The sequence below is a fragment of the Styela clava genome, chromosome 4 (genome assembly GCF_964204865.1).
Source record: "Styela clava chromosome 4, kaStyClav1.hap1.2, whole genome shotgun sequence".
NCBI lineage: Eukaryota > Metazoa > Chordata > Ascidiacea > Stolidobranchia > Styelidae > Styela > Styela clava.
This window is the reverse complement of record NC_135253.1, coordinates 9,442,424-9,468,788: the sequence shown is the minus strand read 5'-3', so window position 1 is coordinate 9,468,788 and position 26,365 is coordinate 9,442,424. Positions and strand designations below refer to the sequence as shown.

The 26,365-nt window shown below is 33.9% G+C and overlaps 2 protein-coding genes across 11 annotated transcripts in view; one reads left to right on the top strand and one right to left on the bottom strand.

Annotated features, from left to right (window-relative positions):
• Window positions 1-1,818: 1,818 nt before the first annotated feature.
• LOC120326502 (MAPK/MAK/MRK overlapping kinase-like) lies at window positions 1,819-18,461 on the top strand. Of its 7 annotated transcripts, none has more exons than XM_039392814.2 (14): window positions 1,819-2,071; window positions 9,647-9,761; window positions 10,131-10,220; window positions 10,958-11,028; window positions 12,668-12,746; window positions 13,202-13,250; window positions 13,347-13,525; window positions 13,619-13,720; window positions 13,948-14,124; window positions 14,595-14,724; window positions 15,030-15,614; window positions 16,222-16,407; window positions 16,764-16,859; window positions 17,518-18,461. In XM_039392814.2, the coding sequence occupies exons 1-14, from the start codon at window positions 1,909-1,911 to the stop codon at window positions 17,590-17,592; spliced, it is 2,097 nt and encodes a 698-aa protein (XP_039248748.2). In that variant the 5' UTR covers window positions 1,819-1,908; the 3' UTR covers window positions 17,593-18,461. The 7 variants fall into 7 exon arrangements, with proteins under 7 accessions (XP_039248748.2, XP_039248746.2, XP_039248755.1 ...); XM_039392812.2 differs by having other exon boundaries at window positions 16,764-16,865; XM_039392815.2 differs by lacking the exon at window positions 1,819-2,071 and adding an exon at window positions 7,412-7,683 and having other exon boundaries at window positions 16,764-16,865.
• Window positions 18,462-19,062: 601 nt separating this feature from the next.
• LOC120327300 (disheveled-associated activator of morphogenesis 2-like) overlaps window positions 19,063-26,365 on the bottom strand; it is a 28,336-nt gene continuing 21,033 nt past the window's right edge. For 3 of the 4 annotated variants that reach the window (XM_039393754.2, XM_039393756.2, XM_039393757.2), the window contains 8 exons: window positions 26,110-26,259; window positions 25,634-25,773; window positions 25,328-25,416; window positions 24,721-24,889; window positions 24,005-24,112; window positions 23,237-23,441; window positions 22,355-22,522; window positions 19,063-21,525 (listed from right to left, as the gene is read on the bottom strand). In XM_039393754.2, the coding sequence (XP_039249688.1) occupies window positions 21,313-21,525; window positions 22,355-22,522; window positions 23,237-23,441; window positions 24,005-24,112; window positions 24,721-24,889; window positions 25,328-25,416; window positions 25,634-25,773; window positions 26,110-26,259 (1,242 nt within the window). In that variant the 3' untranslated portion in view covers window positions 19,063-21,312. The remainder of the gene's footprint in view (window positions 21,526-22,354; window positions 22,523-23,236; window positions 23,442-24,004; window positions 24,113-24,720; window positions 24,890-25,327; window positions 25,417-25,633; window positions 25,774-26,109; window positions 26,260-26,365) is intronic. The other variant, XM_039393755.2, reaches the window with a different exon arrangement.

Here is a 26,365-nt window from a genome sequence, read left to right as displayed (position 1 = left end):
GATTTGAAAAGGATTGAGAAGCATAAATTATGTATTAGAAAGAGCGCGTGATACTGTATAGGCAAACTTTGTCGCGAAAGTTTGTCCACACTGAATCTCCATTATCTACTCAGCAACTGATGTTGACACCAAACTAAACTATATAGATAAAATAAATTATCTACACAGTAAACTAGCAAGTTTATGTGGTCAAGTAAATTTTGATTATCTAGCCAGACGAATGATCAGTTATTAATGTGTATTAATAGAAAGTGTAAGACAGGAAATGAATCATAATTATACAAGAGGAAGTTTGAAGCATGCACACTTGACTTTACGAACTAGAAAGAAAGAACCACGTTCATTATATATTTCGAGAGCCGGGAAGCGTATATCGATTAATTGTGTCAGTGTAGTACTTTCAAAAATGCTTTTAATCAAAATTCCAGTTAAACGAACTTCTAAAATAAAGTAGGCTACTCTCCACACTATTTTGTCCCTATAATTAATTTTCAATAAATGTACCCGCAGGATACTCATCATGTTTTTTTATTGGGTAGTAGTGAAATTACCTTTATTTTGAACCTTCAAGATACTCCTTGATCGTTGTAGTTATTTCTGCTCCGATTTGACTTTGCATCAAATTAAAACGACCTGATAAATGTGTAAATTTTAAAAATGATCAAACACATCATGCCTATAACGCGAGTTACTATTAGACATAAGACTGATATATAATTTATAGATACATCTAACCAGTGGTGGGATTCAAATGTTTTGTCAGCCGGTTCCATCACAAAAGTCATATTTTTCACCCGGTTCTGTTACAAAAAGTCATTGAGAGTAACCAGTAATCCTAAGCGGTTCGCCGATCTTATAAACTTCCGCGAGACGGTTGTATAGAACCGGTGCGAACTGGCTGAATCCCACCACTGCATCTAACTACAATGAAAGCCCATAGGACGCGTACCTTATTACTGATCAAGTTCGACCAAACAGTAAGGATGCTAAGTATGCTTACTTACAAGTATTCGGTTCTTATCCGATTCCTAAATTTCCAATTCTCGATTCCGAATATCGATTTCTCGACATATCCTACCGAGAAAACGATGTTAGAGAGTTAGAGTTAGAGTTAGATAGCGATGTTCAAATATATGGACGGCGTGAAGGCCAAATCTAAGTAGTATGGGTGTTCAATATGTCACAGTAGACAAAATCGCACAAAAAAACGAATTCCTAAGAACTTACAGAGATTTTTTAAATTAATAAGCGTAAAAGCTTTTTAGCGAAAAATACATATATATATATATATAGTGAAGTTTGCGACGCCGTAGCAACTCATCACAGCAGTAAAGCTGTGCATATTCATATACATAGATATATGTGAAGGACTTGCCACAAAACGTTACACATTGTTTGCAATCCAAGTTTTACTCCTGAGAAACGATTCCAATGCATCGGAATCGATTCTAGTCGATTCCGCGGAGAATCGAATCCAGACCCGATTCCGTCATTATTTCTGAAAATTAGCCTCCGTAGTATTTGAATAGTAAAATTTTTGATTGTCTCAGAATTATAAAGGTTGGAGGAACATTCCTGCAAACGGCAACAATTATCTTGTTTCAATCGACAATGTCAATTCCTAGTCTTGAACTTATAACCCTAGAACTTCTGACACCAACGTTGAACTCCGTAAGAGTCTGTTTTGTAAAATCTGAAGCTCGGAGTAACGAGTCCGGATGACTTTTTATCATACTCTGAGCCAGGGTAGGAAATAAGTTAAAAGCCTTATATGCGCCCCAGTTAACGTATGAGGGTGTATATTTTCGCATTTTTAGATTTAAACTAATATAATGTAATCAGTTGCTGGAATATACAATTCAAGTATGCAACTTTAATGCTCGGGTAACAAGGATTAACTTCGTGCAAATGACTCATTACGGTATAAATTTGAAGAACTCTGTACACCACAAAGGAGTTCCGATGGGATCTTTATACAAAGATCTCTTAACACATGGAAAAGGACTTCCTCCACACCGACACCATCCAAGTAGTTACGACTTCGTCTTCGCCAGCACTTTGAGGGCCCATGGTAAGCTTTATGGTCGTATATAGTTAACTTGGTTAAAATACGTGGCTAAAAATATTCATTGTGCCAGAAAATGACAGCCACGATATTATTTGTATATATAAATGGGTTTGAATCTCATTCGTAAGATATGTGATGATACCTACTTTGTTGGGTCTAGCATTTTTAGTTTTATTCGATTTAATGTGCTTGATTATTGATGGTTTTTGTCCATCTGCTCATCTTTTGTTTATGTGAAAGTCGGTAATTAGGAGTCGGTGTTGGGAGACACGTTACCATCGTTGTTTATACTGTGCAAATCGCATCAATTTGATATTAAAAATACGTTCATGGTCAAAAATTGGTTTACCGTCGATTTAAATAAAACAAAAACCTATTTGAGCACATTAATTATATTACGAAGTTACGTAGGCTCTATCTGTAGAGTCCATTGTTAAAATAAAATCTATTGTTAGAGTACAATAAAAGACGTTTTAATGTGACATTGCTTGTCATTGTCCTTGTAAAACTGTTTTTTTTTTCGAATAACAATAATCATTCTCTGTTTTTTCTAACTTTAATAGAAATCGTTTGTTAAAATTTTTATTCTATTTGCAAAAATGGAAAAATCGTGAAATAACTTGCCTGCTTCTGAAAATCTCAAAACTTAATATCATATATTACACCTAATCCAATTTTTGAATGAGAGACCGGAAGCATGTGCGTGTGAGGCCTACATTTTTGTGGGACTTAAATTGTTAGGTCTCATCTTGAGTTATAGGCGGGTAACATGAGTTCATCACCCTTTATCAGCTGTGCCCTTCTACATGATTTGATGAATACTTTATCAAAAACCGCTTTCAGATTCTATAAAAGGTTTATTGGTTGGTTATTCAATAGGTTCCAACTAGTCCACATTTAGTTATGCGATATTTCCGGATTTTCTGCCTTCATTATTTTACGCTTTTTATTTTATTTTGGATTAATCAGGGGCGGAATATTAAGAAATGTGTAGTAATGCTTCTTTACGGCTAAGTTTCGAATTGTTCGCATATTGCTTAGAGGACATTTATAACTGAATTAGACCGAATGATTCGATCGAGCAGGTAACCAGACAAAATAATGGATATACAAACATCAACCATGGCGTCACAGACAGTGATTACACAGCCATGTTTGCAAAGGTGTGGAATCGATAAAAAATCATCATATTGAGGTGATGTGAATAAGTTCGGGGAACGCCCTTGAATGTATCCCGACCACGGTATGTCATTCAGTGAGTATTTGTTTGTATCGCTGGTTGCTAGCCAGCTTTTATAAGAGCGAAGATATGTTATAAATTAAAATAAATCGTGGCTTATCGCCATAAAACTGATGACGTCATCACTAAACTGTTGCTATCATACATTACAAGAACAAATGAATGCCTACTAGTCAATATCATAACCGTGATGACATCATTTTGATATTTATCTTCCAGCATCTGGGTAGTTTCTATCGCGAAGAAGAGATGAAAGCAAAAAAAATAATATATATACATATATATATCTATATGTTATTTTATAATTGACAGTTTCCTTATATTAAACTCCTTTTAGCTTATTGAACCATGAACCAATATAATATGCTCGACGATAACTAAAATATCATTTTTTTGCGATTCGAAATCATTCCACTCGAGAATCAACAAATGAATAAATCTACCTAACCATCTCCATCCCATAACAAGAGTTCTAAGGAGAATTCAAACAATTACATCCATATATCCTTAGGCCTAGTATATATAACATTTTCGAAGATACAGAACCAAGATTAGATATTTTTTCTTTTCGGCGTTAGAAAAGAATTTGTAACCGCTAAATTTTGACCGAGAACCTACGTCATTGTGGTATTCGGGCGAAAGCATTTAAACTCACTGCATTACATTCTCGTTTAATTTTTTATCTTTTCATTTCATCTAATTGACTTCATAATTGATATTTTTGCCCAGATGGCAGTTCATATACAGAGTAAACAAATGGGCCAGCCCCGTTGACCTTCATCGGCTATATCAGCCATGATGCTATATCATTTCCACAATATGGTTTCGATTTTATTTCCTCGGATACTGTATAATTCTCTCAATATACGGCGCTTCAGAAGTGTGTGTATATACCAATATGGAGTTAACTAATTTTGTTCGCCCACTTAACATCAAATTGTATAAGCGATTTAAACCTATGGACAGGAGGTATATTCCAGTGGCGGCGCGTCAATAGGGCCAACCGGGGCAATGCCCCGGTTGTTTTTTCGGTATAATAAAAAATATTCGAAAAATACCTCAATATCGGTTGCACAGACTGTCTACACTAGCCATATTCTCCCGACTTGGTTCATTTTTCGCTCGCAAAGCCTTCGCCGAACGTCGACGGGGCGACGCCGATTTTGCCCCGGTTGCTTATTGTATATCGTATTCTCTCTTTTATCTTCCACTCGCCGCGTTTGTCTCGTTTGTTTTCTGTTTCTTTTACTAAATCATCGGGGCCGATCGGGGCTAGCCCCGAAATTATGACGACACAATGCCGACGTTTCTTACAACAACGTGTTGACATATTCACGCATTCCTTCTCGTTCGTTGGTTGCTTGAATAGTTGCAGTCAAGGCTAATGGATGGAGCGTCTGTGCAGTCGTGTATTTCAGACTTCTGCGATGCTGTATCTCGTATCCGGGAAACAATAAAATACCCCAAAAATTTTTCAAAATTTGCACGTCAATTTCCCATCCATTTGTTGGCTACTGTCTCCAAATTTTACCCATGATAAACGTGGGTAAATTGGAAAATGAATTGCGATGTATATACACCAATCAAACTTTTTTGAACTCACATCAACTTGCGCGCTCTATGGGTTCCTCATAGATAACACTCTAGTAACTACCTTTGCGGCGTCTGCAAAATTTCTGGACATCATTTTGACGACGCCTATTTCTTCCGCCGACGCAGAGCGAACATTCAGCACGCTGAAGCGTATTAAAACGTATCTCAGAAACACAATGAAGCAAGATAGATTAAATTCCTTGGCTGTTTTATCCAATCACAGAGACGTTATTTCTGGGATGCATGACTTTAATCAGCGCGTTATTGAGCATTTTGCTTCCAAGAAACCGCGGCGTGTTGCATATATGTTCAAGCAGTAGAAGTCTAGCAGCATATATATCTATGAGTGAGCGACGCATGTCCTTATCTTTGCATTAACTTTCCTTTCTTCATAGTAACGTTTTAAACCTTATTTTGGGTTTTGTCTGCTTTCCCGAAGTCTCTGTTAATATGTCATTGTATTTATCTGGGTAAATATTGCCTTTCCTTTTGAAAGAGGTTTGTCCATATTTATTAATCCCTTGACTTGGACCGGTTTTAAAGACACTTTCTTATCGTTAAAAATTGTCGCTTTTGGCGATTGGTTGTTACCGATGGAATGGTTTTTATACTTATAAAATGATGGGAGAACTTACAGCGCTCATCCTGTCCCCGTAGATGGGGGTGACTTGGCCCGCAGTAGCTTGCCCCGGTTGTCAAAATGACCACGCGCCGCCACTGCGTAGTCTACCTCAGGGTGGTTCAAGGTTGCTAGGTTGAAGAACCGCAAAAACTTTCGAGGAGGTCTCGCGGGCCGCAAGTCGGAGAAAACCCAAAAGTGATTGAAATATCGCGAGTTTACTTACTTTAAATTTAATAAACATAGAGAGTTTACCGTTCTAATCAGACTATTATTATGTTGCATGTGTGGCGTTTTTTTTAAAGAAGATATTAAAAGTCTTCAGTAATTTTAAGGTTAATTCCCGAGAATTACCATTGTATTTTGCGCATCTCGCGAAAAATAAGCGAACATTTTGAAGTTTGAGTCGTCTGGTGAAATCGTAATAAATAAATATAAAAAGTAATATTTTAATAAACACCGATAAACTATATAAAATTCTGCTCTAAAATTTTTGTGGTGCCCCCCCTTGCTTGGTGCCCTAAGCACGTGCTTATATTGTTTAATGATTAATCCGGCGCTGAGTCCATGCATCTGAAACAAATAACTGGCTAACTAATTCTATGGACAGGTACGGTAACCGAATGAGAGGGCTTGGTTCGACGTTCGACATATGATTAAGCCGTGTTATCGCTTCTATTTCCCCGGGATAAATATGTAAAATCCTACCAGTCCGTGTCGCAAGTTCTTGAAATTCTGTATTTCTTGAGTTTCCGCCCTGTGAGTACCATGTCGGTCTTCAAAATAAAAAATTATCTTATCGAAAAGAGGATTGGGCGAGATAACTTGGATAAATCAGGTGGAACACTGAGGCATATAAATCTTTTGCTCCTAATACCGATGGCAGTCATCGCTTTACTGTGATGTCAGATGTTCTTCACTTGATGGCGACATTGTGATTTTTACTTTGATCTATGCCTGCGATTCGATCGTTCGATGACATGCTAGCTTAGTTATGTCGTTTCCAAAGTTGTTTTCTTAGGACCAGGTGCCGGTTAACCTCCCTGTAATGATTTTAGAGTTGATTATTCACTCGCAAGTTGTTGGTGAGACGGAGACTGTAGCCTGAACCGCTTTCTAACATTCGCTGGCTAACCTTACCTGTTTGCTGGTAACCACTGGTTACCAGCGGATGCGGTACAGTTATACAAGTTTTTTTTCTTTATTATTTTGACTTTTTGTCCACCAATCAGTAATTGAAAAGTTTCACCCAAAAAATATCATAAAAATGTAGACTACTGTGAAATTACTTACCCAACAACAACACACTAGTTCACAGCTTAGAAATGCTGCTAGAAATTTCTGACTTTTATAATAATTCACACTTCACCATAGCAGTAGGCTATAGTACTGACATGAGTAGTAAAAAATCACAAGAAGAAAGAATTTGAAATGTAATTTCAGAATTTAGATCTATTAGATGTAAGTGCAGAAGTTGAATGGCACTGTGTGTATTTTTAGCATTGTTCATTCCTAGTGCTTGTGAAAATGAATAATTACAAAAACTTTGTTTCTGCATAGATAATGTTGCATTGGGTATATTTGAAATCAAATGGTATAAATTAAAAAACTTGTATTATATTGCAGTATATTAAATCATTGAACATATTTCATCAATGTCCATGCTATGCTGAAACAATATTTCCCACTTTCCTGCTTTCCAGAGCAATATTCTGATAAGAACAGTTATAGTCATGTATCGATGTTGAAATCAGAATGAGGATGTTGACATAAAAGATAAATATGTAGGCTAACTAATTTCACTCATATGTCTTCCATTTCTAGTTAGATCAGTAGATACCAGAATATATCAGTATATAGGAATCAAGTAACAATAATACAGTAATACCTATATGAAGCCCAAAGTTTCAATCAGTTATAGAATCTGCAGTTATGTTAAGCTGGGAAATTTTTGCAATATTGAATAATTGGCATTAACAGAGAAGTATGCATCAGTCACTTGTTCTACCTTATCATTTTTAATGTCACATTTTATCACAATGCTTCCATCTTCATGTATTATTCAGAATTATATTATTGTAGATAATTTATCGGTTACTTGTTTATGTTGGAGGTATCGGTATGCACATTTGGGTTCCTGCAGTCTTCATTCCACCATGCACAGTGAGTCCTGTTGTGTGTGGAACTGTTGTGTTTGCTGCAATCTACTTCCAACCGATTGTTAGTAAACTAATAACAATGTATGCAGTGGTAATCTTATTTTAGCCTTAATACCAACTAATTTGTGCCAATGTTTGAGTATTATTTGCGATGGGGCACATCACTTATTTTTGATTTGTTTTCTTTGATTCCATTGTTTGTTAGGTTAGGATGAGCAAGGTCCAAGTGGCCCATTTCAGTATGAATTGGATGGTACTTTCTCTGTCATTATTCCACCACTATCTTAGGGCGAGAATAAGTTAGGTTATTGGCACACCTTCATCCAAAATGAAGTGGCACAATAACCTAATTCAGCTTAATCTAAAATCAACAGAAATGAAGAAATCAAAAAATGAGTGGTATGGCAACAACACAATAGTACCAATATTTATGATATTGGGAATTGTTTTATTTTTGTTGCATACTAATATATTGGTATTTGTTTACATTGAACTATATAGGCACAGATACCAGTGTTTTCACCTTCTATAGAAAATTTATAAATACTAATATTTGTACAAAGTTTGCTATGTGGCTACAGTATAAATTTTATCCAGGCCTTGTTTATATTTAGAGAATAATAGCTTTTCTCAGAGAATCGTATTGTTCAGTCTCGTAAAAATTTTATAGTTTGTTGCACCTGCCCACTTGATAATTGGTCAATGAAATACATGTTCTGAGTCAACTCATAAATTCAGTCGAGCATTTTTGAGGTATTAAATATGTAAATAAGCATGTGTTGTGGATGAACAGAGCAGCGTTATCAAACAATAACAACAATGTTCATTCCAGTCAGGACAGATTTTGATACAATACCCGAAGGTTAGTAATGAAAATATTGCATTTAATCAGTATTTTTAAGACTGTTTTTAAGATCCCATATGTCGTGTGAGGAAAAGCAAAGGAGAGCATGGACCCTTTGGTTAGTTAACTACTGTTCATTCCGTTGTGATACTGATGTATGATAGGAAAATATTGTCGTTCTTCCGATGTGGTATTTTGTGGTCTAGTCGTTCATCATCATAGCTTGAACAGAGGAATATCGTGCCATGAGTTGAACAGACAAATTAGTCTTGGTGTTGATTCCATATCAGAATGATAAATAAAATTTTATTTCCTATGTATGCAAACAAATTCAATTTTTCTGTATATTCTAAATTCATGCTTGAAGGAAGTTCTAAAAGATGTAATATTCCTTGCATAACAAGTAGCAATAAATATGCTTGCCTGACAAAATATGATATAGATTATGTTAGTATGGTAAAAGTATGGTATTAACTCTGTAGTTTTGAGTGATTTTATATATACATTGTGGCGTGCAGTGTTTTTCATCTTCTAATTTTATTTCGTGGGAGTGGATTGTAAATTTAATTTTAAAACTGTGTGAACTTTGGCTTAATCATTTTCTCTTTGTATTCATTTTGAGGAGTTTGTTATCATTGTAGTTTATCACACAAAAGACTACTTGAAGAATAGAATATAATGACTACTATTTTTGTAATAATAATTGATGACAAAGAATGCCATTATGGTAGCTTTGTGCTTGTGTATTCACTTTCTAATGTATTATATTGTGATAAGAAATAAACCATCAATGATAGAAAAGAATAGTTTCCCTAATCTTGTAATATTGTTAAAATTGTTAAAAGAATTATGTTGATAATATATTTAGAAATATTTATCAACACTTCAAAATACTTCTTGCCGCGAGTTTTTTAAATGACTAATTCTGTTGGAATATGATATGTAGTTGAACATCACCTAAAAGTTACAAGAAGTTAAAGTTATACAGATTTCACTGTTTCACCTTTTACTAGGTTTCTTTAAAATATAGCCATTGGATTTTTCATTTCATTTCATTATATCGACATCAGTACTCTTAAATTTTCTATCGTAAATTTCTAGTTTATGATTACTTTTTCTATAGAATATCGAATTCTTGGAAAGAAGGGTGAAGGAACGTTTTCAGAAGTATTAAAATGCCAGCACATAAAAGATGGAACATACTATGCATGCAAAAAAATGAAGCAGCACTACAATGGGTAAATATGGTCATAATTTAATTTGGAGTGATGTTACTATTTTGTAGCCATGATGTGACACTTTTAAAGCTTGTAATCTTGGATATATTATTAAGATTAATGCCGAATTTAGCTCAAATCCTTTTGAAATAAAGCCCAGGATATAGGCTCAGTTGTAGGTGATGTGGAGAAAACTAGATCTTTTTGCTGTGATCAATTAAGGTGTTAGAAATAATTTCTAAATGTGAAAGGCATACATTTGGGTAGCCGAACTAGTTTATCATTTTCACTCTTATTCATTTCTGTTAAACAGTCTTGCCAGCCAAACGTGCAAGTCTAAAATTGCCAGTGCCAGTGTTGGAAACACTAAATCAAAATTTTCTCATCCAGGGTTGAAGAAGTGAACAACTTGCGTGAGATTCAAGCAATGCGACGTCTCAATCCTCACGCCAATGTCATTGAGCTGCACGAAATCATCTTGTAAGATTTTTGTTTGATTAATCAGTTTCAGTAGATTCTCACTTCAGTAGATATTTGAGAGGGATCTTTCAAGACTTGGTTATAGAAGTGCTCTTTCTCTGTATAGTTTTTTCATTCATATCAAAGTCATGATTTGAATAAAATTTCTGCAGTAATGGTTATATATCCAGTTTGCCCAGTAAATTCGTTTGAAATGTACAAATATAATATAAAAGAAACAGATTTCATTATTCCTCATATAGAGTTGATTAAAATTTAAAGATGTGAGAATCTAACAGCATATCTATGGCTGCTTGTGTAGAGCCTTCTTTTGAGCAAAGGTGTGAAATGTCAAATACAGGGTGGTCCAAACCCAGGCCGCATTCGGAGAGTAATCAATATATCGTATTTTAAATTTCTTCTCATATAATAAATCAGAAAAATCGTTTGACATATTGCTGTTATATCACCACTGTGACTGATTAGCCTCGGTTGGCAATGCCTGATAACTATGTGCTTACACAATGGAAGTGCTTGTTTTGTATTGCACTGTTTACCTATTCTTGGTGCTATTGTGGCCCGCGACCAATGCCTAAATAATTTTGTGGCCCACGGAGCCCATAACCTTTGACCACCCTGGTCTAATATATCTTTCATATATTTACAAATTTATCATTGCAGCTAAAACTTTATTTAGACACTGAAGCTTACTCTTTTTTTTCCAAAATAAATATTATGATTACCTTTTAACTTTTTAGTGATAAAAAGACTGGAACAGTGGCCTTAATATGTGAATTAATGGATATGAACATCTATGAACTAATTCGAGGTAAATGAATCAAACTGTGTTTCTATTTTTTTGCAATCAAAGTTGAATTAAGTATATATAAATCTTTTATTACAGTCATTCGCAATTTCGTTTTAAAGTTTTTATTTTCATAATCATGAAAGCAAAGTATGTTTTTTGTTTATTGCCAGTACTGTAAGTCTGTAACCATGATAATTCAACCGAATTGCAATTGTTAGCAATGTCATAGTTTTCGGAACCTCAATTTTTGAGACCTCTTAATTTTTTGACTGGTTCATAGAGGCATGTGATCTCCTTTCATAACTCTGCAAAATATCAGCAATATTTTAAATGTAACTGCACATACGTTATCACAATATATAAGGGCGTTTTTATTGTACAATAGAGACAGATTTAGGATTGTGCAATAATATTCGATTACTCTGTTTGATTCAAAAAAAATATTCGATTTTGGACAGCCCTAATTGTTAGGTTTTATAAGAAGATGCACACGACCCTAAAATATACATGACTGGCCTATACTTTGTTGAGTGAATGTGAATAAATCAGGCTTTCAGTAATGTGCATATCCAGTATGTCTTTGAATCATTAAGATAAATAAATATGACTTTGTTAAATACAGGATATTTTATCTAGGATGTGGATTTTGTTTTTGAGTATCACTTAGAAAAGAAGTCTCTCGTAGATTGAGACTGTATGTGAATGTGGACAAGGACTCACGACAAGTGCTTTATCAATGACTCTTAGAATATAAGCATTTGAAATACGAGAATAATATAGTTTAGTATCACACTAAAAACTGATGAATAATAGCAGTTTCAAGTACTAGTGGACCCTTGATATTAGTAATAAAGTGAAATTGAGGCATTTATACATAGGAAACAAAACTGCCATTTTGCTGTGGAATTAATAATACAATTTCTCTGATAATGGGCAATCCCAACAAAACGCCCTAGTTTGATTGTCAAAGTTGAATCACAAATTTAAACCTTTGAAGTTTTTGCTATGTACTACTACTCTGGGTATCTGGATTTCTCATTAATTATGATACCATCCAAAGACACAGCTGGTATTGTGTAACACAAAAGACATATGACACCATTGCCCAATTACGATATTATGCCGAATCATATTCTAAAGAATGATCTTTTTCATTGATTTTCTTTACATTCTTACAATGATCATCTCTTCATATTGTTTGAAGCTAAATTGTTTTAAAGGTTATTTCTGATTGAATATTGTTAATATCTTGGTAAATGAAAAAAAAACAGTTTACATATAACTTGTCTGATATTATTCAAGTGTCATGTAAAAATTTGAATTTTTACTGAAGCAAAATTTTTTTTTAAATTACCAGTAGTTATATACGATTTGGGGATTTGATAATGTCTTTGTTGGTTATTAATTTCATTTTTAACAACTTAGTTTGGTATACTGGGTAGTAAATTATTCTCTTATGGCCTTTGATGTAATGGTTTTTTGAATATCTACATACAATGAATTGTTCAAATAAGAACAATGGTTGTCGTAGATATTAAAAACAGACTTTGTTGATGTGATACATGACACCAGAATCAACAAAAAAAATGTTGTATCGGTCGTTTTAAATTCTTAAATAATTTTTAGATTATAAAAAAGTATAAATTTTACTCGTTCACAGGGAGAAGGCATTATTTACAAGAATCTAAAGTGAAAAGTTATATGTATCAATTGTTGAAATCATTGGATCACATGCACAGGTCTGATTTTTTGCTCATGCTGATATAAGTTAAAAAAAATTTCATTATTAATATTTGTCATGGCGCAATATATTTTGTGTATAATAATATGGGCGCTTCAGAAGTGTGTGTACCAATATGAAGGTAACTAATTTTGTTGCCTTCTTTACGTCAAGTTGTATAAAGGGACTGAAACCTATGGGCAGGGTTATATTAACTTGGCGAACACAGACAGTCCCCGAACTCGTAATAGAATTAAAATGAGGAAAATCTAGAATCAAATTATGGCCTAACCTGGTACACACACTATGGGAGTACCATAATATGAGTAGGCTACATTACTATGTATTTAAAATAGGTCTCGTCACGATCATGACTTATTAGTTGCTGCTTGTAACTTTCATTTATTATCTGAATGAACAATTATTATTTCTGCCAATGATAATGACTATCTAAAATCATATTTTTAATAACAGATGCGGAATATTTCACCGAGATGTCAAACCAGAAAATATTTTAGTAAAGGTATGTTTCAAAGCATAACGAAACGAAATTGAAATACTTCTCATTTCTTCTCACCATTGAATGCACTGTAGGAAAATGGTACTTTGGTTATTTCAGGATGATTTATTGAAGTTGGCTGATTTTGGTTCGTGTCGAAGTGTATATAGCAAACAACCATATACAGAGTACATCAGTACAAGATGGTACAGAGCACCCGAATGCTTATTAACAGATGGGTACTATACATACAGAATGGACTTGTGGAGTGTAGGATGTGTATTCTTTGAAGTCATGAGGTATATATCCCGTATCCTGTTATGCATCGGTCTGTTTTCGTTCTATTTTAAATAAACCTCAGAAATAATTAAATGAAAACTATTTGCATTCAGTCTGCATCCACTGTTTCCTGGGGCAAATGAAGTCGACCAAATTGCGAAAATTCATGATGTTTTGGGCACACCAGATGCCTCTATACTTAATAAAATGAAACAGTAAGTACATAGAATAAGAAGATCAATACCGAGTTTTTTCTCTATATTGAATACCTTAGACTGGGATAATAATACTATGGTTGGTAATATTATTTTGTACTATTATTGATAATTTGTATAAAAAACATGCTTTGTAAAAAAAATTATTGAAATTGTGAAATCGAAAGAGGGAAGGAACATCTTTTGTAATTAAAAGATGTTACAATGCATACCACTTACATTTTCAGTCGAAATCGTGGAATTAATTTTGATTTTCCTACAAAGAAAGGAACAGGAATAGAGAAGTTACTGCCACATGCATCACAACAAAGCATAGAACTTATATATAAAATGTGTACGTATGATCCTGATGAAAGAATAACAGCTAAACAAGCTCTTCGACATTCATACTTCAGGGATTTAAGGTTGGATTCAGTTGCTTCAACTAGTGTTTCCGCAACGCAATGGAGTAGGGGAAGAATAAGTCATTTAAAATACTGATTCTTATAATATTTAAAAGTTTGTGAATTCATTAAAAAAATTTCTAATTTGACCTGACTTTTAAAACTTTGGAAAATTCAGATTGGCTTCCATCTGAACACCTGTGAAAAAACATCAATATATGACTTTTGGCTGCGACTTTACAGCTTTGGTTTCTGCACACTGGTGCATGCACATCAAAGCTATTTTTTATTACCTACTTTAATCCTTAAAACTTCATTCTTCTTTGGGTAGGGAACTAATTACTCTCTTCTTTTTCACAAGTTTACTCAAATAATTACTTTATTTTCAAAATTTTAAGTATTCTGTAATGCTCAACTCTGTATTGAAAAATAATGATCTCTTCCGATCATATATATAATTTTAATATACCAAATTTGAATATTGTTTTCAGAGATGCAGACAAGCGAGCACATGAAGCCAAACAAGCGGCAAGATTTAGTGAAGTAGCAAATAAACCTGCCGCCGCAGCAAACACCAATGATATCCCATTGTGGAAGCAAAATCAGATGCAGAAGAAAAGGGTGAGATTTTTTGCTGAAAGCTACTCCGATTAAATTATGCCTGCTTATTTTTCCATTCGTCCAAATAAGTACTCCCGTAGTGTGTGTACCAGGTTAGAGTTAGGCCATAATTTTATTTTGATTTTCCTTATTTTAGTTCTATTACGAGTTCGGGGAATGTCTGTGTTAGCCAAGTGAATATACCCCTTGCCCATAGGTTTCCGTCCATTTACACAACTTGATGTAAAGTAGGCGAATAAAATTGGTTACCTCCATATTTGTACACACACTTCTATATACAATATATATTTTTGCTATATATTCAGTCATTATCAGGAAGAAAGTCCATAGATAGACATCATCTGGGATTTGAAAATCATAAGCTTGAAAAATTACCAAAGCAAGCTGTTGCGAATGCAAAAAAAGAGTTGAAGCCAGCGAGATCAGACAATTTTGATTTACCATTAGCTGAAGGATTAGCATCAGATATTAGAATAAATAACATGAAACCCAATAAATCATGCAAAGACATAGCCTTACCAAAAAAAGGAAAAGTTAGTTTACTAGACTTTTTACAAGGCCCAATCGGCGTCAAACCAATTGTAGCTGCAAAAGGTAGCAGGCCATTATGGATGCCACAGAAAAGCACTAGTTTTGCAGAATCTCCTAGTTCAAAGATACTGAAGCCAGCAGTTATTAGAGATAAAGGAAAAGGGAAAAAGGAGAAATTTACAGGAGCAGTTTGTGCATCAGGAATTGTTGACAAGGATGTTGTATGTAAACCAGTCATCCGTAATGCAGAGTATACTAAAAAATTGAAACCGCTGCAGCAGAAAGGTTCTGAAGTTCTATTACAGAAGCGTTCAATAAAATCTCAACTGGAGAAAAAAGTCAAGGATCATTTAGTTGGGGTTAGTAATTAATGTTATTCATTTTTGACACTAATGCGGACCTGCGGTGCTCGAGTACAGTAGACCAGTAAGTAAAATAGCAGAATCTCTTGCTCTGCTTTGTCTAAAGCTTAATTGGCGCTCTAGAAGTATGTGTATGAAGTACCAATATGGACGTAACTAATTTTTTTCGCCTATTTTTCATCAAGTTGTGTAAAGGGACTGAAACCTATGGGCAGGCGGTGTATTCACTTGGCTAACACACACAGTCCCCGAACTCGCAATAGAAGTAAAATAAGGAAAATCTGAATAAAATTATGCCTAACCCTAACCTGGTACACATAATATTGGAGTACTTATTGGGACGGATGGAAAAATAAGGAGGCAATACAAACTAGAATTAAATTGGTTCAATTTATTCTGTAGCTATAACAGTTGTATTTATATATGTGTGTATTCACAAGATATTTAAAATTTGTTTGTTACACACTCAAAGTTTAGTCGCAAAGAAACAAGATCTTTCATCAGATTCAGAACCATTTTAAATAAACAATGTGTTTGAAGATTATGTGTCCCATGCTGGCTGATTGCCACTGATTGAAATTCTTTATAATTCAACATTTTACAGAGGCGACAGCGCCGACTGGAACAACATCATGCTCGTGGACATCAAGCGATCGGTGGAGTTGGAAATCATGGTGGAACAGGTGCACTGCCTCAGATTGTACCATTGAATGGTACTGCTATACATGGTCCATCAGCGTTTACCACAACATCTTCGAAACCACCTTTTCCATCCACTACCCTAGCAAAGGTATATTTTATATTTAGAGTATTGATGCTAAATGTGATAAACCTTTTAAATTACGAAGCCTGTGCTGAACATTTCATTAGAGAAAAATAACTGCAAAATTGGAATTATGGTTGAAGCTGTTTTATCATGCAGCAACTCTTATATATCTAATTCTTTTGAAACTTTGGAGATATATTTCATACATTTTGCTTTTCTCCTTTTGATATTGTTTGTATCTTAATGATCTTTTTTCCTTGAAAATACCAGATTGAAATTGGTTCTTCTAATTTTATTTTACTAACCTGCCCCATCTTAACCTTATTTATCTGTGACAGTTTCCAATCATATATACTAATGTCAATCATTATTTTATCCAGGTTCCACTCCACCACAGTCATCAACAAGGCGCCACTCTCCTACCAGGAATACTTAAACCAAACATGTTGGGTGCCAAACATTTATCAAAACATAAGGTAAAGGTAAGTCTTGTGTTTATGAATTCTAATGGCCTGAGTCTGCTCATTGGTAAATATTATACTGGAATTGAAGAAGACTTGTGGTGTAAATATTTATAATTTGTTATATTTTAAATGTGTTTCAACATTAAGCTCCATGCAAGAACAAATTTATTTACAGATGCGCTACATATATAAGGGGCAGAAGAGAAGCAATCTAGATATTAGCCTGCTGATAGACCAAGGGTGGGCGAGATTCTGAATCAGGGGCCAAAAAACTTGCCCACCTAGACTGGCTGGCCATTTAAGTGTTACATAAAAAGTTACATATTATGAATAGAAGTGTTAACAAAATTCAAAGTGGAAAACAATAAGTCTTGTGCCAAAACTAATCTGATCGTAATCTCAACAAATTCCTTAAGCTATTTTACAGCTAAAACATCAAAATTTGATATTAGTTTGGTGTGAAAGCATCAGGCGGGCCAGATGGAATTACCCAACGGGCCGGATTTAGTTTTAGTTTGGTTGTGGGTGGGCTGTGGTAGCATTAGGCGGGCCAGATTGAATTACCCAACGGGCTGGATTTGGCCTGCCGGCTGTAGTTTGCTTATGTCAGTAATAGACAGTAGTCAGCATACCATCCTAACATGTAAATTTAATTGTTTTTTTGTTGCAGGCTACTGATGTTACAACAAAAAGTATGTATGGACATTATCAACTACCTTCTATAAACAGACACGTCTATCACTGATTTGGAAAATATTACAAAACACAGGCTATGTTCCACTTTATGTAAACTTACAGAATGATTTATTCATGTTGAATATTCAATATAAGTACAGATGTGTTACATCTCACTCAAAATCTAAGCTTTGGGCAGCACAAATTCTAATGGTACTTAGATATAATATCTGAATTGACATCAATGTGGCTATATTTTCTTATCTGATATATATATTGAGAGCCACTTTGTCACTATGTGGACTCCATGCTGTGAAAAGCACTGCCAACTGGTTTATATACCTTGTTGACAACCTACAGAAATCCTTTGAAACAATTTGCGAACTAATTATTTTCCTATTTAATTCTTCTGATCTGTTTGCATCTGATTAGTTTGATATACTAGTGTCGTTTTTTTTGTAAATTCCACTTTGAATATTCTGAACTGTTTGTTATAATATTCTTGGTTAACTGGTCAACAAAGTGTGTGACGCAAGGGTCTTGGTTTGTGCCTTTGCTCTTCATTATTTATGATCATCAGATATCAGGTACAGTCGGTCAGTCTGAAAACTATTAGTTTTTCAGATGTTGAAACCGACGAGGCTTCTATGATCAGAAACAGTTTAGTGGGTTTATCCACATTCATCTAAAATTTCCTGAACCATCCCTTTGGTTATTGGGATTGCGCAATTTTTTTTGAACAATTTTTTGTATTACACTTATTAGTTTTTCCGATATATTTTTTGTAAAGAATTCACCAATTCCAAGACCTCTGTCATTTTTTACCATATATAAATATATATATTTTATACATAAAAATAACCGCCTTTTGCGAATGGCTTTATTTATACGTTTAGCTCTGTAGAACTTCAGAATAAAACTGTGACGTCGAACTCTTTATTTGTGTTGTTGTTATTTCTTGTCACTGGTAGAAAGTCAAGAGAGATAAGTAGCAAGTTGACTAGCAATATCGGTTTTAAAGAATTGCTATAATTACCGCTGTCTTATGAATTGAGTAGTTTCCAACCTGTGGCAATAGTCTTAATGTTAACAACTGACATCTAAAAGAGCAACTGGATGCACTAGGCCTACTTCCCAAACAAGACTTATTATTATTATTGTACATCAGCTGGTCGGAACTGGGGAACAAGAAGTGTCCTGTTATAAATTCTGGCTTGCCATTGCACACTCACTCGTTGCTAGCATCTCTCAGTATTTATTTCCCAGCTACTGATTTCTTTCTCTTCTACGTGGGAGCGCGGGATTCTCAGATATAATAGCCATTGCATGTCCCCTTCTTGTGAATATACCGGCACATGTAATAATATATTATCTGAGCCACTATTCATCAGATATAACGTGCAGCCTGTAGGTGACTGGCTGCACCATGCACACCCCTGGTGCCTACTCAACGCAATATCACTCGTTGTCATGCTGGTGAATCTAATACACTCCATATTTGCCCTTCACAGTTTTCTTATAATAAATAACACAAAAACACTTTGGAACCTTAAAGTATATATTTTAGTTAAAAATTCATATCAAGTTATTAATAACTCGAAAAATCGCACTTTTTATCACAAAACGAAACATTTACGTTAAGTATAAACAAGGATAGAACTTGGGAACACAATAGTCTAGATGCCAAACTGATTCGAGGAACCCCCTTAACCAAACTGCATCTCTGCACAGCTATGAGACCGAGTACCAAGTCATTTATTTAAGAGCAAACAACACACAACAAAAATATGATTTAGCAAAAGGGTTTTAGAGGATAAAATAGTGCCATAAAAGTTATTTGGCACAAAAAATATAAAAAAAAATATCTATACCAAATTAGTGAATTAAGGTTTTCTATTATACAGTCAAGGTATCTAACACTATGTTTGGATATTTAAACATGATGCAGTCAATGCCTGGAAGAATAATAAAGCAATATCTATTTTATGTCTAAGGAATATCATTGTGAGTTCAGAAAGCATGTTAGGGAAAGCTCTCACATTGCTAAACAGAAAATTCAGATTATCAATTTCAGCTTTCGTTTAAAATTTATGAACCAAACAATACAATCAATTTATATTTGACTTTTAGGAAATTTCTTTCACTGACTGGATTGTTAAATAAAAGTGCACCTATCTGAATACATTAACATACTTTTTAATACTTAACATACAGTTTTTGTTGAATTTGAGTTTGTTGAATTTAAGTCAAGTAATGTAAAGATCCCAGAAGTCTTTAAGGGGTTATCATTGGTTTCTGCGTGACTAACTACTTAATCTTTTTTCTATGTTTTTATGCTCACCCACATGTGCCATACAAGATTAGGATAAAGTCAGCCAGATTAAATCTATAAATTAGATTAAAAACAGAAATTTAACAAAAAGAGATATTTTCCAATTATGCACAATATTCAAGGAACTTTCGCAAAATGTTCTTTAGGTGATCAAATAAAAGCCATATATGAAATTATTTTTGAATTAAAAATGGACATAAGTAACCTTGCCTCATGAAAAATAGTTAAGGTACCCAATAGCTCAAGGAAGATATGAGTTAAACATGATTTCCAAGGTGCACGGGTAATATGATTATTAAACTAAGCGTGACCATTTATATACACAACAATTTTCTTGCTACAATAACCTCATTTGCTTTAGTCCATGCTGTTCTGAAGTAATAATACCAATATAAACAATTGCTGGAGATGATAACAATTAAACATAGGTAAAGGCTGTTACAGAATCCACAAGATGCTGTTTATCAGTAACAAAAGGGTTAATTAATAAGTGATAAAGAGATATGGCGCTAGGGAAAAAAAAAACTAAAAAGTTTTGCAGTAAAATATATGTGTAAAATATGTTTTATTCAACCTGGTAAATAGTAATAAAACATACTATCATTTATTAACACAGTTAGTCACATAAATGTACGTTCAATAGTGCTATATAATATATATAATTATAAAAAAAGTAACTTTTGCAATACTTTGCAGTCTTATATGAATACCAGGTATGTCCTTATCCAAATAGTTATTGATATCCCAAGGTTATTTTCAAGCCAATACAAAAACATCAAATATGTCGAAATATAAAATCAAATGACAATTGCTGTAACAGAATCAATTTTACAAATAAAAACAAATTCAACTTATCTGACTGTTAAAAATCACTTTTTTTGGAAACCATATTCCGTTCGAAATTTTGATAAAAAAAAATTCATAACACATTCAAAGTAAAACTATTAGATACACCCAAACCCTGTTAGTCATTAAAATAAAAGCTATCGCCGTATTTTAAAAGCTTAAATTCATCAAATATTCAACACTCATTTGCTGCATTGCAAAATTAGACTTTTCCATTCCTTAATCAGTCTGCAACCATAAAAACATGAAAATTATATTTCCTGGGACACCAAATTAGAATTGTTGTTGAGCTGGAGATGATTTGCTGAATTCATTAAGGAAGTGTTAACACTTTTGTATAAATTTGTTGAAAGTGTGAATTTATAATAACTTCATTAGCAAATAAAACTAAACTTCTATCTCGAGTTGTATGTCGAGCAGTGCCTATGAGTACTTTATTTAAACTATCCTCATAGACTATTTGAAATTTACATATATGAGAAGTGTGTGGTGATGGTGACCTAGTTATATCGCATTATTCGAAAAACTAAAGTTCCAGTTTGCCAACTGACATTGTAAATACGATTTTTCAACGATACCCAATGGTGGAAAACAAGAGCTGTCGCACTCACATTAACCTAAAACTTTAGAGACGTTCCTTTCTCTTGCGTCAAAAGAATTCGTTGAATTATTTGTTCTTCGTTGCCTGTTACGTTTTTGTAACTTATTGACATCTTTCTCAAAGACTTCACCGGATCTTAGTGCAGATACCAAATCGTCAAATTCTCCTTGGTCTCCACCCTTTTTCTTTGATGTGGCCCTACGTTTTTGCCTGTCCATTTCTCGCTGTGGAATATAGACAGAAGATTTAGATTGAAGATGTAGATACAGGTAAATAAAATTGTAATTTCTTTGTGCTGGTATGTTAGAAGTCAATTTATGGCGACCAGAAAATTGCACAAACTGGTTATGAAGAACTGCAATTAACCAAGAAACACCAATACAAATGGTACCATGCTTGAGAGGTTGTGTATACTATCTGTTTCCACAAGTTAAGATTTCATTCGGAAGAGTTGGGAAACACCAAATAATATGGTCATTCGAAATTTCTACCTCCCAAAAACAAAACCAAGATCATTTCGAACATATTTTGAAGAGAACAATAATTTTGTGCAAGCGTCCTGGCCCCTGGGTAACTGAAACTGTTGAGTACAATCCTACACAAACACACTGTATAATACAGTGGTTCCAAAACCACGGCCCCCGTAACGATTTAATAAGGCTCGTCGAACTCAAAGGAAACAGTAACACTTCTAGTTATTACTTTTTTACGTTCTAGATACTGCCAATTGTTACATATTATCACAGTTTAAGCATGTGTATATTCGTAACAATTCAATTATACTGATACGCCACTGAGGTGCCACCCATTTTCTGGCCTGTGAATACCTTTCCGCTTCTAAATTTAGTCCCAGACTCCATGGTCAATCAACTTTGGGAACCACTGGTAGAATACATATAAAGAATAAGAAGAATCTAGTTGATACTTTAGGATCAACCTGATTGACATATATCTAAGTGAATAAGGTTCCATCCTTTCTTGAATTGCTTTATTCTAACTCCATATTTACCAATTTTTATGTTAATATTTGATTTTCAAAACTCGAAACCTCACCTCATTATCAGCCTTCTTTCTTTTCTCTTCTTCCAATTTCTTCTTTCTCATCATTTCATTGTCTCTCTTTGCAGAATTAAACGTTTCCATGAACTCGATAAAAAGTCCGAAGAAACCATCAGGTTGACTTTTGCTATCTTCACCAAATAATATAACAACTTGTTCAAACTGTGAAACAAAAAGTTACATCAAACAAAGTGTTTTTATTTCAGATATTCAAGATTTCAACAGAGCTTCAAGTAATATCAACAAAATAGTGAAAAAAACAGATGGTTGAAACCTAGTAAAAGAGTGCTGAGCTTGAATTAAAATCACTTTTCAGCTCTGTTGATAAATTTAACCAACACAATCATAGCCTGCTGAAAAAGACATAAATTTAGTTTGATGGATACAGTAATAAATGAGTATGAAAGTTTGTCACCCCAAAGTACAAATACCCACATGCTAAGCAATAGTTATAACACTGACCAGGGTCGTAGCCAGGAATTTTCAAGGCCGGTTCTGAAATTTTTATCTGTCAAGTTGGACCGTATTACCGTCTTAGGGGGGGCTGACCCTGACTGAGAGAGAAGTTTAATTGCCATCTAGACTAAATTTTTTCAGTTGTCGGTCCACTTTCATACTGATGTCCCAATATATTCAATTTTACATTTTGATAGCAAAATGCTTACCAAACTTAACAAACTATCGTTTGCCTAGGAAGCCCTCAAACAAACATGTAAACAGATAATAACTACCAGTAGTTCATAATGACACAATTATCACAAAGCAATGATAAGTTACAATAAAATATCTCGTTTCAAAGCGGTGGGGTAATACCACAAACCAAACATTTTTCACTCAATTAGATTCAGTTTTAGGATTCAACTTGGGACACATTACTTTATTTTTTGCATCTTTCATTAGTTCTTCAACTTCCATAAAACCCAAGTCCGCAACTGTTACAAAGTCTGTCATAACTGGAACAAATTTATCTTCCGGATGACATTGGCCACTGGTAAGTCGTTTCTGTTGAACATCAAGTTCCTTCTTCAAGTTATTAAGCCCAAGTCTTATGATTCCAATTTCTTTGTCCACATCTGAGAAACTGTAAATGCAGAAAATAGCTCAAGTCAGTTGGCGAAAACATATCAACAATCATAGTGATGATCTTGAATAAAACAGAGCAGATGAGCCCCTGAATGAACTTTGTGCTACTTGGAAATCAGTTCATAAAATTTAACTCCATTACTGGCTTTTGCATAAGTAGGTGTGAATTGTGATTTGTGCGAATAGATTCACCAGTATGAAGTCTGATAATTAAGGTCAGATATAATCAATATCAATTGACACCAGTATGATTCTGTTCAAAAGTGCATTTCCTGTATACGAATCGTATTCCATGTAACTTACACTGTGATAAGCCTAACTGTGCCGACTACTCGGCATCACAGATTGAAGCTGTCGAGTCAAACCTTATACAATCAGGATGGAAAAGGTGCCCATGCTAAACAAGCTCCATATTATCTGTAACAGTGGTTCTCAACCTTTTTCAGTGTCAGAGCCTAATTTCAAACGTCAGTTGTATAGGGCCTCACAAAAACAACAATTTTAGCTACATAGCACATTCAATGATTTTTCTATTTTCAAAATTATCATTATTCATCTTACCTGACACGAGCAGCAGCTTCCACATGAGAAAGGTCAGAAGGTAGATCAACAATATCTGGGCAGTGTTTCGTCAACATTTCAAGTAGAAAATGCATCAATGTTATATTTCTGATTGATCAAAAAAAAAGAATAGTTATTTTCACGCATTACCAATATCGTCCTTTTCATACTTGTTTACTGTATCAGAGAAATTAATATTCAAAACCCTACAATTGTACCTAGTCTGTGTATCATTCATTTACAGCATACTTTTCGGCATAATCTATTCTCTAGCAGCAGTATTCTCTATTTTAATTACCTTCTACACATGATTACTTTACTTGTAGTAAAGTGAATTTATATATCCTTTATATATTAAACTTGTTGCACCCAAGAAAATTAGTAGTGAATTAGAAACCCAGGAACACCGCTTGTGCATGTAGGATTATGCAAGACAACGTTGGTCCCAAGCAGAAGCAAAATTTTTACAAATAAAAACGCCTTTTTATTTTTATTTCAATCATATTTTTTTTAATTTTTTTTTTTACATTTTTATTCCTTTTTTAATTTGTTTTTATTTTTTTGTTTTTGCAAAGTTTATTTTATTTTTTTAATTTTTAATTTCGTTTTTCAATTTTATGTGTGACAACAATGGGCCACCATACGCATGGGGTATGAAAGGTGAAATATAGATATAATGAAAATAATTTGGTAAAACAAAACAAAAAACATCTCACCTATCTGAACTTGACTTTGTATCAGCAATTTTATTCAAACTCATCAATTTGAATCCGTATGCATTTCCTCTGTTTCCTTTATTCATGTAATTACCGAAAGCAAGAATAATTTCCAAAAGCTTGCGTAATTTTTTGCTGTTGTGAATTTCTCTAGAAGCATCCAGGACAGCTAGATATAAAAATTGATTAAATTTTTAGTAGTTCACATACACTAATAATTGCACATGTGAATATTTTCATCCACATTTGTTGGGCATATTTAACTATAATATAGAGAAAAGCACATATATATAAATAAATATCATTACTTTCCAGTAAATTCACTTAATAATTACCCTTTTATAACAAAATGCATCGATCCAATTATATTTCCAAAACCCTTATTCAAATTTGAAATGAATTATTACGAATATATATATCCGCCTTAAAACATATTTTGAAATATGTCAAAACTGACGGCAGCCAAAACAGGATTCTAATTTTGGATATGTTTAACCTTCAATCGACCTTAGATCAATCAATCATAAATCCACAAATAGAATACCGCTGGTATGTACAGTCCTGGTTGAAAAAAAAAAACTTGTCAAAAAGTATCAGATACATTTACCTTCAACTTTCGGCTTGGTTTCAGAAATTCTTTCGTTAAATTTCTTTTTGTAAAATAAGCCTTGTAACCTTTGCTCATAATTATGTACTCTGAAAATAATAAACACACAATAGTGACAATAGTTATAAATTTCAATTTCATTCCGGCCAATTTAGTCACAATTTTGATCACTGTTCTGTGGAACACTCCGAAGAAGTCTGCAGAACAGCAGTGTTCTCAGGAACACAGTTTGAGAAACGCTGGTTTAAACAATGTGAATTCCTTTCTGACCACTCAATATTTCAATCTTATAAGAACAAACCTAACCTTGTCATTTCAAATAAAAATTTATCAGCTCGAGCCATTCTATCAATTTCTGATGAATGTTCACTCAACATATCGATTTCTTCTTTAGTTGGAATAAACTTGATCATTTGTTCAAGCATATCTTTTGGTAAATCACCAGCCTGCAAAAAAAAAAATTTTTTGTAACTGCTTTATGACCCCGTTGGGAGACCACAGGCCCCCAGTTGGGAAACACTGCACTATAAAATCATGCTGCCCAAGGTCTACTTGTTGGTGTCGTTTTATGTGGAAGGGTGATAAGTTTGTGGCCTAGCTATGCTAGCCATATTAAATATCATTGGATCAAGCCCTTTTGATAGTATAGTATGATTAACCAAAAAGTTTCCAGCCTACCATTATTGCCATGCAGTGATACTGATACATAACCAAAGGTCCGAATCCACTAGATTACAGAAGATTGTTCTGCTTTAATAATATAGAAAATTATAATTTGTCACCTTGTCGCAGGTTAAGACAGCTGTCTTTATTTCTTCGTCACTCAATTTTAGTTTTGATAATAAAATCGTACAGTTTTGCGCTCTTCGTCCATCAATAACAGATAACTCTTTCACCTTCTTAGTTGACAAATCTTCTTGAGATCCATATTTCTAAAGATGTGTAATGAAAATTGAAAACCACTTCAATTATAAACAAAATACTGTAACAACTAGGCAGAGATGACCAAAATTGAATCATTCACTATTCTGAATACAT

Coding starts and splice junctions, on each gene's coding strand:
- LOC120326502 (XM_039392812.2), top strand. CDS start 1,909: ATGACTCATTACGGTATAAATTTGAAGAACTCTGTACACCACAAAGGA. Junction 9,762..10,130: donor ATGAAGCAGCACTACAATGG/GTAAATATGGTC, acceptor TTTCTCATCCAG/GGTTGAAGAAGTGAACAACT. Junction 14,125..14,594: donor TCATACTTCAGGGATTTAAG/GTTGGATTCAGT, acceptor TATTGTTTTCAG/AGATGCAGACAAGCGAGCAC.